This window comes from Mustela nivalis (assembly GCF_964662115.1).
Source record: "Mustela nivalis genome assembly, chromosome: 12".
NCBI classification, from domain to species: Eukaryota; Metazoa; Chordata; class Mammalia; order Carnivora; family Mustelidae; genus Mustela; species Mustela nivalis.
The window spans coordinates 13,761,509-13,775,656 of record NC_139031.1 but is presented as its reverse complement, the minus strand read 5'-3'; the positions used below and the strand labels follow the sequence as shown (position 1 = coordinate 13,775,656).

Below are 14,148 nucleotides of genomic sequence, written 5' to 3'. Positions count from 1 at the left end.
GTTTAAATTCTCATGCAGTAGTAGCCGCTAGGGTAAAAATTGGAAGCAAGGCCAAAATACATCAGTTAATCAGTTTTTGTAAGGTGACTGAGGTTATAGAGTAGTTTTGTAAAAACTGAGTAAATGGGGACGCCTGGGTGGCTCAGTGGGATTAAAGCTTCCACCTTCGGCTCAGGTCATGATCTCAGGGTCCTGGGAGCCTGCTTCCACCTCTTTCTCTCTCTCTGCCTACTTGTGATCTCTGCCTGTCAAATAAATTATAAATAAAATCTTTAAAAAAAAAAACTGAGTAAATGTATTTTGCTCTTTTAACATGGGCTAGCGAAGGGGGTCTTTAAAAATTTTTTTTATTAAAAAAACAAAAAAGTTCACTAGATATTGATCCATATGTTCTAATTTAGTTGTGAACCATGTGCATTGATGTTTGACCTGTGTGATTCAACATGAAAAGAATTTAACCAGATGCCCTTGCTGAGTCTTTTGTCATGTCTCTTGAATGCATGGTAAATTGTTTTGTTTTTATCTTCTTGAGACTTCAGTTTTCTCTTTCAGAGTAAAACTTTCCAGAGTTTTACCTTTTAATAAAATAAGTTGGATATTAATTGGTTATTATCTATGGGATACTTAACTGTTCACTGCCTCTTTATTTTGTCTTGTTACTAGATTACGCAGTATACCCTTTTTTAGTTATTTGAAGGTATATTTTAGATCAGGATTGGTACTGTGGCCCACCTGCTTTTTGTAAATAAAGTTTTATATGAATACAGTCATGCCCATTTGTGTACCTACTGTCTTTTGCTGCTTTTCCTTGAAACAGCAGAGTTGAGTAGTTGCAAGAGATATCTATAGCTGGCGAGTTTGAAATGTTTGCTGTCTGGCCCTTTAGGAAAAAGCTTGTTGACCACTGTTTTGGTGAGTGATTCTCAAAATGTGGTCCGCAGACTTTAGCAGTACCTGGAGACTTGTTAGAAATGCAAATTCTTGGGCTGACTCCAGAAATTCTGGGGATTGGAGCCAATAATCTGTGATTTAAACAACCTTCTACCTGATTCTTATGTGCAATAAAAGTTTGAAAAACTCTGTTCTAGATAAGTGTTTCCCAAGTGTTCGTCTCACATACCACCTTGACTGTTTTTTAACCCTATTTTCTGTTTATTTAATATTTTCTAAACATAAACTCACTTTCTAAAAACTTAATTTTAAAATGAAAATTTATGTCACCAGAAAAATACAAAGAGAACAACATGATATTTTTTTTAATATTTTTTTTTCAAGATTTTACTTATTTATTTGACAGAGAGAGGGAATACAAGGAGGGAGAGTAGGAGAGGAAGAAGCAGACTTCCTGCTGAACAAGGAGCCTGAAGCAGGGCTTGATCCCAGGACCCTAAGATCATGACCTGAGCCAAAGGCAGACACTTAACAACTGAGCCACCCAAGCTCCCCAACAATATGATATTTTAAGAGATAAAACTTAGGCTCAAAAAATTTCAAGAAAAAGCTTAGACTCTGTTGTCACACATGCTAAACATTACCTTATTAGAGGTATGGACTTGATCGTGTACTTCTAAAGTTAATCATGATGATAATCACTAAATAATTCAGTGGTGCTTAAAATGTTGGTGAAATCCTGTTGGTGAAATTGGATAACACCTAAAATCATCTTTTGTATAAATCTCATGCTTTGGAAAATACCGTTCTAGTGAAAGAAAAAGCTGTTTTAACTACATACCCAAGCCCTGAAGTAGAAATGACCAGAAGAAGCACATACCTGTGAGATGGAGCGATCTAGTATCCCTAGAGGTTCGTCTAGTCCTCAAGGGTGAAATTACTTTATTTAGCTTGAATTCTCTCTCCTCAGTAGTGGTTTGGCCAATGGTAGCCAGCAGTTCTGCAGGACTTCACCAACCTGTTTCACAAGGGGCATGTGGAAAGGTGCCTGGCTCTGGGAAAGGCTACTTATAAAAGATTAACCCCTGGACTAGAAACTGTGGGTGAGGTGGCTGTGGTTTTACCTTGCAGATAGGGGAACAGCAGGACAAGCTTGCTAGAATAATAGTTGATTCTGGAAACCATGTGGTCGTATTTTGAGAAATTCCCATGTTATTTTACTTTCCTCATGGTATTAAAAGGATACTTCCCTGGACATAGTGTTCTCTTTATTTACTGGCTGATGTGTTTTAGAGTATAATAATTGTTAATAGGAATAGAATCTTTCTTTCCTGAATATCCCCAGGTTGCTGATTTGCTTTAGTTACTTCTTTTCCTTAGAGATTATGGACACATGGGTTTCTGTTGTCTTTTGTATCTGCAGTAAAGTAGTGATGTAGGACTCTAAACTGACAGGCTAGTGGGAAATGAAGGTTTACACATGAACAATTATGTTTATTTTTAATTGATGAATTCTATGATGTTGATTGTATGGGTCTTATTTGGCAAAAAAATGCAAAAGACTATCAGACACCTATAGGAGTGAACAAGTGTTACTTTGTTCAAACTAAAAACAAAATATTGCAAATGAGGTTCTTCTCTCCACTTCACAGTCACAGTTCTTTCCCTAGAGGCCATCCTAGTGAATTTGGTGTGTATTCAGCGTGACACAGTATTTCTGCTGTTGTTTCAGTAGTTGCAAGGCTCAGTCTCCTTCATTGTAATCTGTTTTTCATTTTAACTTCCTTTATCATTGAGTTGTCTGTCACTTCTGTCCTTTGATATTCTCATTTCTTTTCTTATTTCTTTCCTTCACTATTTTTTGATTTGGGGAGGCTAAGCCTTGAGGAGGCTTAGCTTTTATTGCTATAGCCGGCTGACAAGAATTTGTCTTTTTGATAAATCAACCAATCACTTTCTCTTTGGTTCTTTTCAGCTATTTCTTCATAGCCAGAGATAGCTTTCATTACTTCTGGTTTTGTGTATAGAAAGTTCTGGATGATAGAGGGCACCAGATATTCCCAGTATAAGTGTTACTGTATCAGAATTTGCAGCTCTGCAAGTAAGTATCAAAATGGGAAATTTAGCAGGCTGCAGCTTTTTAATGACCATCTTTCCTGTCTGACATATATCATAAAACACATTCTATATAATCTGCTTTTAGAACTTCATTTTTAGGTAACAGTTTATTCAGGCTTTTCTGATATATCTCTTAAATCTAAAAGGAGAAACATGTTGATAGATATCGTAAAGTGCCTTTCCACCACCAGCCCTGCTGTGGCCAAGAGTCTTTGCTTGTGTAATGAGAGAAGATTAGGGCTGGAATAGAACCCTTGGAATGTAGCTACTTTAGTATTCCTGTTCTCACATCTCCATCACCATTGTTAGTTCTTAAATATCCTGTAAGCTTTTTCACCTAATATCCAGGCTGTTCCTCTGTCTCATTGGTTACAATTCTGTTACATGGTTATTCTTTTCTTTTTTTTCTTTTTAAGATTTTATTTATTTATTTTTTTGACAGAGAATCACAGCAACAGAGGGAACAGAAGCAGGGGGACTGGGAGAGGGACAAACAGGCTCCCACTGAGCAGGGAGCCCGATGTGGGGCTCCATCCCAGGACCCTGGGATCATGACCTGAGCTGAAGGCAGCCGCTTAATGACTGAACCACCTAGGTGCCCCTACATGGATTTTCATAGATAAGCAGGCTGGTAGATTTAAAAAGTTAACTTTAGCATTATTAATCTTTGATCATATTCAGTAAGAATGAACTTGTTCTAGCAGTTTCTACAATGGGCATTGCAGCTCTACAGTGGGCATTGCCTGGGTGTGTTTTGGGGGTTCTCATAGGGGTAATAGTAGTACTTATTTGTGATTATAAACCTACAGAACCCTATGGAAAGATTAAGAGGGATAGCTTTCTGGACCATATAGTACCCTTATTTTTGCATTTTCTGGGGATAAATAAATTTGCTACTACTTACTTGGTATGGCTTTTGTAAGTTCTGTTAGATAGAAGTGACTTAATTTGGAAGGGACAATGCCATAATTGGTTTTTTCCTCTGCCACCTTTGAGTACGTAATAAATACATTCCTGAAGAGTTTGATATGTATCACGTTGTGTTAACTGTTTCAAAACCCCTCTAGTCACAATATATTAAGACATGGTAATGAGTCATTTTACAAAACAAATTGTGTACTTTCAACTGTATAAATATTCAGTGAATTAAACTAAGTGCGTAAACAATGCATGGAATAATAGGTTTTTTTTAAAAGGATAATTACAGATCATTCTTATAGATGAGCTTTAGGCTGAATTCTAAAGGAACAGCAAAGGTAGGTGAGAGAAGTTAGTGGAGTTGATGTGAAACTTTGAGAAGACTATAAAAGTAATCACATGGGTTTTTCAGTGTAGCAGTCATGGTGCAGCAGGAATCTCCTTTCACCCCTGAAGACAAGGGCTTCCTGGGACAGGCTTCCTGCCCTGTATGAGACTAGAAATTGGCCACCAGTCTTTATAGAGTTTCTGTGTTACTAGGTGGACTCAGTAGCCGATATATTACAAGAAGTGGTAATAAGAGGGTGAAACATTTCTCTACATTCGATGATTCCGAGGGCACAGGGAAATGAGAAACTAAGCTATCGGTATATACCTCTTTTTCTTGCTCTCCTTTCCTTTCACTGAGGGGTATGGATTTTATTTCAGAGGGAATGTACCTATCCTATCTTAACCCAATGGTGACACTTGGCTCCTAACAAGTGTACCTGTGGGGAGGGGTTTGGTTGTCACATTGGAGAATATGGGAGGGCTTTCTCTCTCCTGGCCCCATTTATAAGCTAGGGGTTGCTTCCATTTGCTTTGTGTGCTATTGAGTTTTTCTCTGTTTTCCCTAAGCTAAGTTCTAAGCTAATTCTATACGAAAGAAATACTAATTAGTTGTTTTTATAAATTGCTTGCCTTAATGCCTGATAATATGCAGTAAAATAAGGATTCTGCATACCATTATATATGTCAAATATTACAGAGTTTAAGGTTCTTTTAATTACAATACTAAACTCAGTTCACTTTTGCTTAGCCTTCACAGTTGTTGATCACATAGCATGGTCATCCACTCACAGCTTAAAAAAATACAGGGAGCATCGGAGAGAATGGGTAAAGTAAAATTTTGATGTTTTTAAAATAGCACCTAAATCTATGAAAGTTTATTTGATTTATTGTTTGTATGGGAGGGAGAGGGTGGTGGCACTGGGAGGGGGGTGGGTATTGGGAAAATAGCATGCACCATGTAAAATGATGTCAGATACCATCTAGGCTGAAGTTTTAAGTGTTACTACTACTGTTGAAGTCTAAGTCAGTTTCAAAAGAGACAGGACCATAAAATAACAGTGTTGGGATTTACAGTGGGCTTATTTTTCTCTCCCAACAAACTGAAGAGGATTTTGAGCATAGCAGTATTTGAGTACATTCTGGGCTGGAGCTGCCTTTTCAGAGTGGCCTATCTGTATTCTCCAAGTGAAACTGCTTCAGTACCATGTTAGGCCCTGTTAACTCATGGAGAAACTTTGAGAAGAATAATAGGCATTCCAGTTTTTGTTGGTATACTTGCAACTCAGGTATTCCCAAATACAAATTACAAATGTATGCAACTCATGAAGGGGTTGAAGCAAAGAGAGAACTAAAGAAAGTTGTTAGTCTGAAATTAGTTGCTTAGTAGTAAATATTAAAGAGAAATTTTGATGCTTTCATTCAAATGAAGAACACTTTGCCTACCAAAGTTCCAAATCAAGTTACTAATTCTAAAAACTTGGATTGTAGTTATGTACAAAGCCTAATTAATAATTGTAGAGGTTACAGGGTAGAGAAACCTCCATGTTTTTATGGGTAGGACACTGTATTGCTGTAACTCAAATAACTTGGTTTAATCTCTGTCCTGTTATTTTTAAACTTTTAAAACTTTGTTTACACATTAAAAATCTGGATTGAAGAAAAAAATTAAATCAGATTTTACTCAGAAAATGCTATTCTGGCCCTAGCTTTGCTATTCCTCCACATGTAGCCATTTGCCAAAGCCAAATTTGACTTGGAGTATTTACTATTCCCTAAATCTTTCTGCCTACATAAGGTTTGTTAAAGATAATACTCCAGTTTGAAATGTTCTTCTTCTTTCTTGTGGTCTGAGTCCTCTATCTTTTCTTTAAATTTTGGCTTCTGCTTTTTGTATGAAGCCTTTTCTAACCTCTCCATCCTTGGTGGCCATTCTACTCTTAGAATTCCTGAAGTACTACTGTTAGAGACATCCATTTGGCTCTTGGGTCATGCTACCTTTATTACTTGTTATTTCATTTAACTGTCCTGTTTCTCTATCAACATCATGGATTCCTTGAAGGTAGAGAGCTTGTAATTCTATGCCTATTTGTAACCCCATTGACTAGCACAGAGGGTATGTGCACTAAGAAGTTTGATTCTATCATTTGGATTCAGTGTTAGTGTAAGTGGGTAACTGTTTTTTTTTTTAACTCAGGTTATTTTTATATGAATATGTGCCCAGAAAATCCAAAGATAAAAGATTTGAATTCATAAAGTGATTCTTTTTATTAAAAGATTTGGTTTATAATTATTTTCTATTAATTGTAGTCTCCCCCCCCCCTTCTTTTTTTTAAATGGGCACTGCTTTACCTAGTTTCTTTTGAAAAACATGGTTTGGGCCAGATACCTTGATAGAAACCAAAATTACCAGTATTTTTATTTTAAAATTCTTTGTTGGTTTAGCTAAATTAAGCGTTTCATGGCATAAGCCCAAATAAGTTTATTAAGTACTGCATGGTAATGTAGCCAAATTATTTTAGGATGTTAACCTTAAAGTCTCTTAAGTAAAACTTTAAAAATATCAGTTACCAGATACTTAGTTGCTAATCCATCTTGGGATATTTCTGTATCTGAAATTATTAGCGGTTTTATTATTTCTTGGTGTTAGAGGTTTTCGTAATGTGTAAGCTGATATTTGATAGCTGTATTTATTGTGTTTGCACTTATCAAATGTTTATAGAGCAAGCACTCTTTTTTAAAAAATATATTTTATTTATTTGACAGACAGACGGAGAGAGATCACAAGTAGGCAGAGAGGCAGGCAGAGAAAGAGAGAGAGGCCCCGCCAAGCAGAGAGCCCGACTCGGGGCTTGATCCCAGGACCCTGAGATCATGACCTGAGCCAAAGGCAGACGCTTAACCCACTGAGCTACCCAGGCGCCTCTAGAGCAACCACTCTTAACGCAGTGAGAAGTTACTTTAAAATGCTTCTTGACATTTATAGAAATAATGCTTTTTGTAAGAGCTCAGTAGGGATAATGTTTGCTAAATTCGTATTTGGAATTGTTTATATTGTACCTAATAGCTGTGTCTTCAGGGCACATATATCTTAATGTTAGACTTAATGTTGTGATTTCTGAAGCAAAAACAGTCACCCTACTTCATAAAATGTTTGACTAGTAAAACTTCTAAGAACCTTGGTATTATTCTAAGGCCTGGTTTATAATATTACTGAGCCATTAGTTTGACATAGCATTGAAATAATATTGTTGTTGCATGCTAAAAAGCTTAGATATTGTAGTAGTTAGAATCCTAGATATGTAAGGGTTTTTTTCCCCCCTATTTAAAAAAGTTACATCATGTTTAAAATTCTTAACATAATTTGGGTACAGTTTAAAAATAAGACATTTTTTCTTACATACCAGTAAGCAAAAAAAAAAAAAAAAAACCAAGACTCTAATATATAGCATTGCCCTTATGGTGCTGCTTATCATAGTACCATTCTAACGTGAACTTACGCCCGGCTCTCACCAAAGTTTTAATGACATAAAATGTTTAAAAATGCATTTTTTTAAAGCCCCTCTTGGCCCAGAGACCATTTCCCAGAGTTTCCGCATTGGACTTTTTCCTATGGTCAGTCATATTCTTATGTAGGGTTACACTTGTTAAGTCAATATTTTGAAAAAACAAAACACCCTGATTTTGTTCACTTTTGTTTTCATATACAAGAATCTTTACAGTCAACATGTACTTCTAGATGCTGTATTGAAATTGCTGGCAGAGTCTATTCTATACAAACTGAACAATCTGGCCCCTTGTTTTATTTGTAAAGGTTCAATGTATCTATGCCTGCCTACTTCAATCTGCAAGGGAGTGTCAGAAAGGCCCCGCATTCGCCGAGCCGTGAGTTATCACTAACTTTTCAGATGTGTTAATGAATGTGGAACAAAAGCAGTTGTGTTTAAAAGGAAAAAAGGACCATCAAAATAACCTTTATTATAGTAGCAGGCGTGAACACTAAATGATTTATTCCAAATTGTGGTGTCAAAAATAACCTACTTTAACTAGAGATTAGCCTCTAGAAAACCTATTGTTGAACTGCTCTGAAGCTATCATTTTAGCTATAAATTACTTTTCTTAAATTTTATATACCGTGATTACAAATGAGAATTTTCTTTAAGTCTCTTTAACGGAGTTAAAACAATTTGAACAAAATCTTACCCACCTAAAAATGACATATTTAGTTGACTTCGCATTAAGTTCTTCAAAGTAATGTCATGTCCATGTGAAGTAACGTCAAAGTCCATGTGAAAGGGGCAAAGGTTTAACCTTTCTGTTATTCACATGTGAAAAACAAATTGATTTAAATAATTGAATCACCTCTAGATGAGTTTTTGGAGTGCCTCAAGCATCATGTTAAGTACAGAGGTATTTACAATCTCTTTTGGTACCAACAGTTCTCGCTTCAGTAATTCATCAGTAGGTTTTCATTGATCAATGATGATATCAATTTAAGGCTAAAATAAAACACCTACATTTCTTAGGGCTTATCATTCTACATAGAAAAAATGTCCTTAAGAGTTTTTTTTTTTCTTTTTTTCCAAAGAGATTCTAAGCAAAAAAATTGTAACTAACATCTATATATTGTTACTAGAGCTAGTTACCTTTCTTTTTCTTAGACTCTTTAAAGTTTGAGTTAGATAGGCATATTTGACTAGGAGCTTGGATGCTTCTGTTGCTTAGGAGGTGTATTGTGTTACATGAAGACAGAATAAATTTAAATGTACCAGGTTTGGCCATATGTAGCACAGATCACCTAAAATTTGAAGGTATGGTACCTTTGGAGGCATTAAAGTTAACGTTTCATTTGGGCAATGTGCCTTTGTCTGACTGGTGTGTAAGTCCTTCTTCCAGGTTTGTACACTCTTAAACATGCTATTCTACCCTCTCTAACTCATCCCAGCAGCAAAAGGGAGACACTTCAGCTGGAACAAAATAGTGGAAGAAATGGCGTCTGGGGTTCAGTGGGGATTCGCAGTGTGTATGCAATGTTTGCAAGATTACTTTTTATGTTTTTCAATTAATGTAAATAATTACAAAATAAATCTATGCTTAGCGTCAAGTAGGGAACCCTGTATACCAGTAGAAACTTCCTTGTGGGTCTGCTGCAAGTCACTTAACCTCTTGGGGCCTCAGTTTCATCATCTGCAATGTAAAGGAGTTGGACTCCATAATCTTAAAAGTCCATTCCTGCTCTGTATCCTGTGCTTTCCTGAAGTACTCTGTTTAACAGAATGCATTGCTTTCCCACTTTGACTATTTGAATTACATGTGCAGTACACATACTGCAACTGCATGTCTAAGATAGTTTTTCTGTAGGATATTATATAAAAAACTAATCCCTCTTGAGCTGATTTATAAATAAATATATGTGTGTATAGCCACACAGAAAAAGCTAGCGATAGTAGGACTCTCAGAAAATAAGTATTTTCTAGTTGTCTAACCTTGAATGTTATTAACTTTCCTATATTACAGGAGATACTACTCGTCAACGAATCAAATTCAGTGATGACAGAGTATGCAAGAGTCACCTTCTCAACTGTTGTCCCCACGATGTCCTCTCTGGAACTGTACGTATTTATTAAATTTACTGTTTGATTATTGATATCCTACAGAAATGAACTACTTGAAAAAGACTTAATTCCTTGTCACCTTTTAAAAAGGTTTATAGGAGGGCTTTGCATCTCTTATATTGTTTATTGAAGTTGATGATTTAAATCTGCAAAAATGGAATTCCTCCAAAAAGTCTTGTTATCCTTTGCTTTATAATTATTTCAATTCTTCAGAGAAATTTTTGAAAAAGCACTTCTTATTTGGAATATAGAGGCAATTTTTATGCTGTAGTTGCACTTTCAGTTCTGAAATTATAGAAACAACTTTCTTTTTTTTTTTTTTTTAAAGATTTTATTTATTTATTTGACAGAGAGAAATCACAAGTAGATGGAGAGGCAGGCAGAGAGAGAGAGAGGGAAGCAGGCTCCCTGCTGAGCAGAGAGCCTGATGCGGGACTCGATCCCAGGACCCTGAGATCATGACCTGAGCCGAAGGCAGCGGCTTAACCCACTGAGCCACCCAGGCGCCCTAGAAACAACTTTTAAAATAGTTTTCTTTACTGTTGATCAGAATAGACTTATGTCTAGTGCATTACATGTTTAGATTTGTGCACATTATATATTGTGGAAGTCAGAGAGGAAAACGTCGCAAATACTTAAATTCATACAACTTAATTTGCTAGTAGTGTCACTTAAAATGCATTTATATTTCTGACTCCTAATAATGTAAAGCTTACTTAATTAGATTCTATATCTAGTGATGTTGGTTGACCTTGGAGTATTGTCATTTTAATTTGAAAGATAAATCACATGGTGATGGACCTATTTAAATGGAAGAGAGGATCTGATTTTCTGACTTTGGGGTTTGGTTGAAATGATTACTCAGTGCAAGAGCTTTCCTTCACAGGCTACATGTGGTGGTGGTGGAGGAGGACTAGTAGGAGCTAAACATTTAGCTGGTTTTATTTCTCATTTGCCTGGAATGACTGAAATGAAGAAAAGATTTCTTGTCCATTTTCAGACATGATGAGTTCCTGTAGTTAAAGTATTCTAAATGAGTGGTTTCTTCTGGATAGGAAAAGTTAAATAGCTCTAACAGAAATCAAGGGCATATACAATAGGAAACACCTCTGTCTTTTTCCAGTAGGAAAGACTGTAAAACTGTATTAGGTTAAAAGAAAGAAAAGAGGGGCGCCTGGGTGGCTCAGTTGGTTAAGCAGCTGCCTTCGGCTCAGGTCATGATCCTAGCGTCCTGGGATCGAGTCCCACATTGGGCTCCTTGCTCCGCGGGGAGCCTGCTTCTCCCTCTGCCTCTGCTGCCACTCTGCCTGCCTGTGTGTGCTCGCTCGCTCTCTCTCTCTCTGGCAAATAAATAAATAAAAAATTAAAGAAAGAAAACAACCCTGCATTTAAAAGCATATGTGATAGCTAATTTTTTTTCTAAGTGCAATAACGTAACCCAGATTCTGGGCACTCAGCTTAGAACTATGATAAGATAATTGACCCTAATTTCTACTCTATTAAGAATGTATTATTGAGTGTCCATAAAGTATTTTCTGCTGTACTTATAAAACATTTGAAATCTGTAAAATGTATAATTATCTGTAGTATACTTTGATTCTCCACATTTACTATTAAATTTAACAGTCATTTTAATTAATGGCTAAATTATCACTTCAAGTAATTTTTGAGAACAGGATTAATTAACAGAGTGACAAAGTTAGTTTTTTTTTATTTTTTAAAACTATAAAACCAGGGGCGCCTGGGTGGCTCAGTGGGTTAAGCCTCTGCCTTCGGCCCAGGTCATGATCCCAGGGTCCTGGGATCGAGCCCCACATCGGGCTCTCTCCTTGGCGGGGAGCCTGCTTCTCCCTCTCTCTCTGCCTGCCTCTCTGCCTACTTGTGACCTCTCTGTCTCTCTCTGTCAAATAAACAAATAAAAATCTTAAAAAAAAAAAAAACAAAAAAAAAAAACTATAAAACCAGCCATAGCAAGTGTTATATTCTTCAGATTTGCCATTAATAATAAAAATCTGACATTACAGTAGTGCTTTATGTTTTATAATGTACATATGCATTTATGCTCATTTCTTTCTTTCTTTCTTTTTTTTTTTAATTTTATTTATTTGAGAGAGAGCACAAGCAGGGGGAAGAGCAAAAAGGGAGAGAGGGACAAGCAGACCCTGCACTGAGCACTGAGCCCATTGTGGTACTCGATTCTATGACCCTGAAATCATGACCTAAGCCAAAACCAAGAGTCAGGTGTTTAGGGGCACCTGGGTGGCTCAGTTGGTTAAATGTCCAACTCAGGTCATGGCACAGGTCATGATCTCAGGGTCTTGGGATTGAGTGGTGCGTCAGGCCTGGTGCTCAGGGCAGAGTTCGCTCCGGATTCTCTCTCTGCCTGTCCTCCCACAGCCACACTCCTTTGCTTGTGTGTGTGTGCATACTGTCTCTCTAAATAAAATAAATAAAATCTATTTTTTTTAATTTTAAGATTTTTATTTATTTATGACAGAGAGTGGAGGGAGGGAGCATAAGCACAGGGGAGCTACAGAGGGAGAAGTGGGCTTCCCGCTGAGCAGGGAGCCTGATGCAAGGCTTGATCTCAGGATGCTGGGATCATGACTTGAGCCGGAGGCACAAGCGTAATGACTGAGCCACCCAGGTGTCCCAAAACAAATGAAATCTTAAAACTGTTTTGTTTTATGATCTACAGTTAGCTTTAATGATAGTAGGTGAGTATTCAAATTCTCATAGTTCTATTGATTTAAAGTTCAGTTGGGACCATGTTTTACTCATCATGTTTTCTACTCTGTAGGGAATCCTTAATTTTTTATTATTTTAAATGAAAAAGGATGAGTGATTGGTCTTAGACTTTCCTTCTTTTAAGTTCTTGCCTGGTGGATTTATAAAATGCACATTTTCTCAAATCTAACATCTCTGAAACACACATTTTAAAATGATAGAAAAACATTAATTGGTAACATTTTCTTATGGTACAGAATTGAATATTGTGGCTTAAAATTGTCAGTGCTTGGATTATATTAAAAACGGTTATTGAAAACCCTTTTATAGGCACTATGCCAGGGAAACTCTGGATGAAAATACCTCCTTTTGTCAGTGTAATAGACCTGAGATTGCCTTATGTAAAGATGGTATTAAGAAGTTATGAACCTCTGTGAGAATTGAAGCAGAGCTGAAGTAGAGATGGCTGTGGGACTTTGTTAAGACTTAAGTGTTAGAGAGTGGTCTCCTTGATAACTCAAAACCATACATGTTGTTACTTTCTCATGACCCTTATTAGGAAAAAGCTATAACAGTTCATCCTGTGTACAAATGCTTTATAATTACAGACTTATGACTTAGCAACCAGTCTCTCTAGGACTTTTTTTGGCACAGTCTAACAGTTCATACCTCTTTATGTTGAAATGTCTGTTTCTCTTTTTCTTTCTTTTTTAACATGATAGATGAAAAGAACTGAATTGTAACTTGATTTTATAATGTTTTTTTCTTTGTTGTATAAGTAAGTTTACCCTTTTCCTGAGATCTGTCACTTCCAGCAGAATATGACTCACCAATACACTAAATTATTTAGCAGAAGAATACACAGAAGTGTATTTTCTGGCATTTTTGGAGATGGAAAGTCTGATTTCTAAAAATGCAGTCATGACTAACTATTGTATGAAGTATTTTTGGAATTCAGTTTGATGAAAAATGCTCCATAATATTTTACATTTTCATTAGTCTGATACTCTGGTATAACTGATTCATAAGTTAATAAGTCAGGAGGTTAGATGTAGAATAGAGATTGAAAATAATTGTACATATGTATTTTTGGGTTATGGTTTTTATAAGCATGACTTTTCTTGTAACTGAGGAAGCTTCTTTATTTCAAAGGCTTGTGTTATTCCCTTAGTCATTGAGAATATTGTTTTAAGACTCATTCTCCTCCTCCTTTTGGCACACTTAGTTTCTTATTCTAGTCACTGTGCAAAAAGTAGGTAGCACCCCTTTCAGATTTAGCTTCTTGTGATCTGGGAAAAAGGTATGTAGCAGTAATACAGTTATTTACTTACTTATTATTTATTTATTTATTTATTTATTTATTTATTTATTTTTAAAGATTTTATTTATTTGACAGAGACCGACACAGTGAAAGAGGGAACACAAGCAGGGGGAGTGAGAAAGGGAGAACCAGACTCTCCACTGAGCAGGGAGCCCAATGCAGGGCTCCATCCCAGGACTCTAGGATCATGACCTGAGCCGAAGGCAGACGCCTAGCAACTGAGCCAGGTGC

The 14,148-nt window shown here is 36.4% G+C and overlaps 1 protein-coding gene across 19 annotated transcripts in view; it reads left to right on the top strand.

Annotated features, from left to right (window-relative positions):
- The window catches only part of LOC309845665 (putative RNA-binding protein Luc7-like 2), a 61,482-nt gene that overhangs the window by 6,305 nt on the left and 41,029 nt on the right, over positions 1-14,148 (top strand). For 7 of the 19 annotated variants that reach the window (XM_082693940.1, XM_082693934.1, XM_082693935.1 and 4 more), the window contains one exon: positions 9,772-9,866. In XM_082693940.1, coding sequence (XP_082550066.1) covers positions 9,772-9,866 — 95 coding nt within the window. Of the gene's footprint in view, positions 1-5,005; positions 5,083-8,068; positions 8,140-9,771; positions 9,867-14,148 lie in introns of those variants that run through there. The other 12 variants (XM_082693946.1, XM_082693944.1, XM_082693933.1 and 9 more) reach the window with 3 other exon arrangements.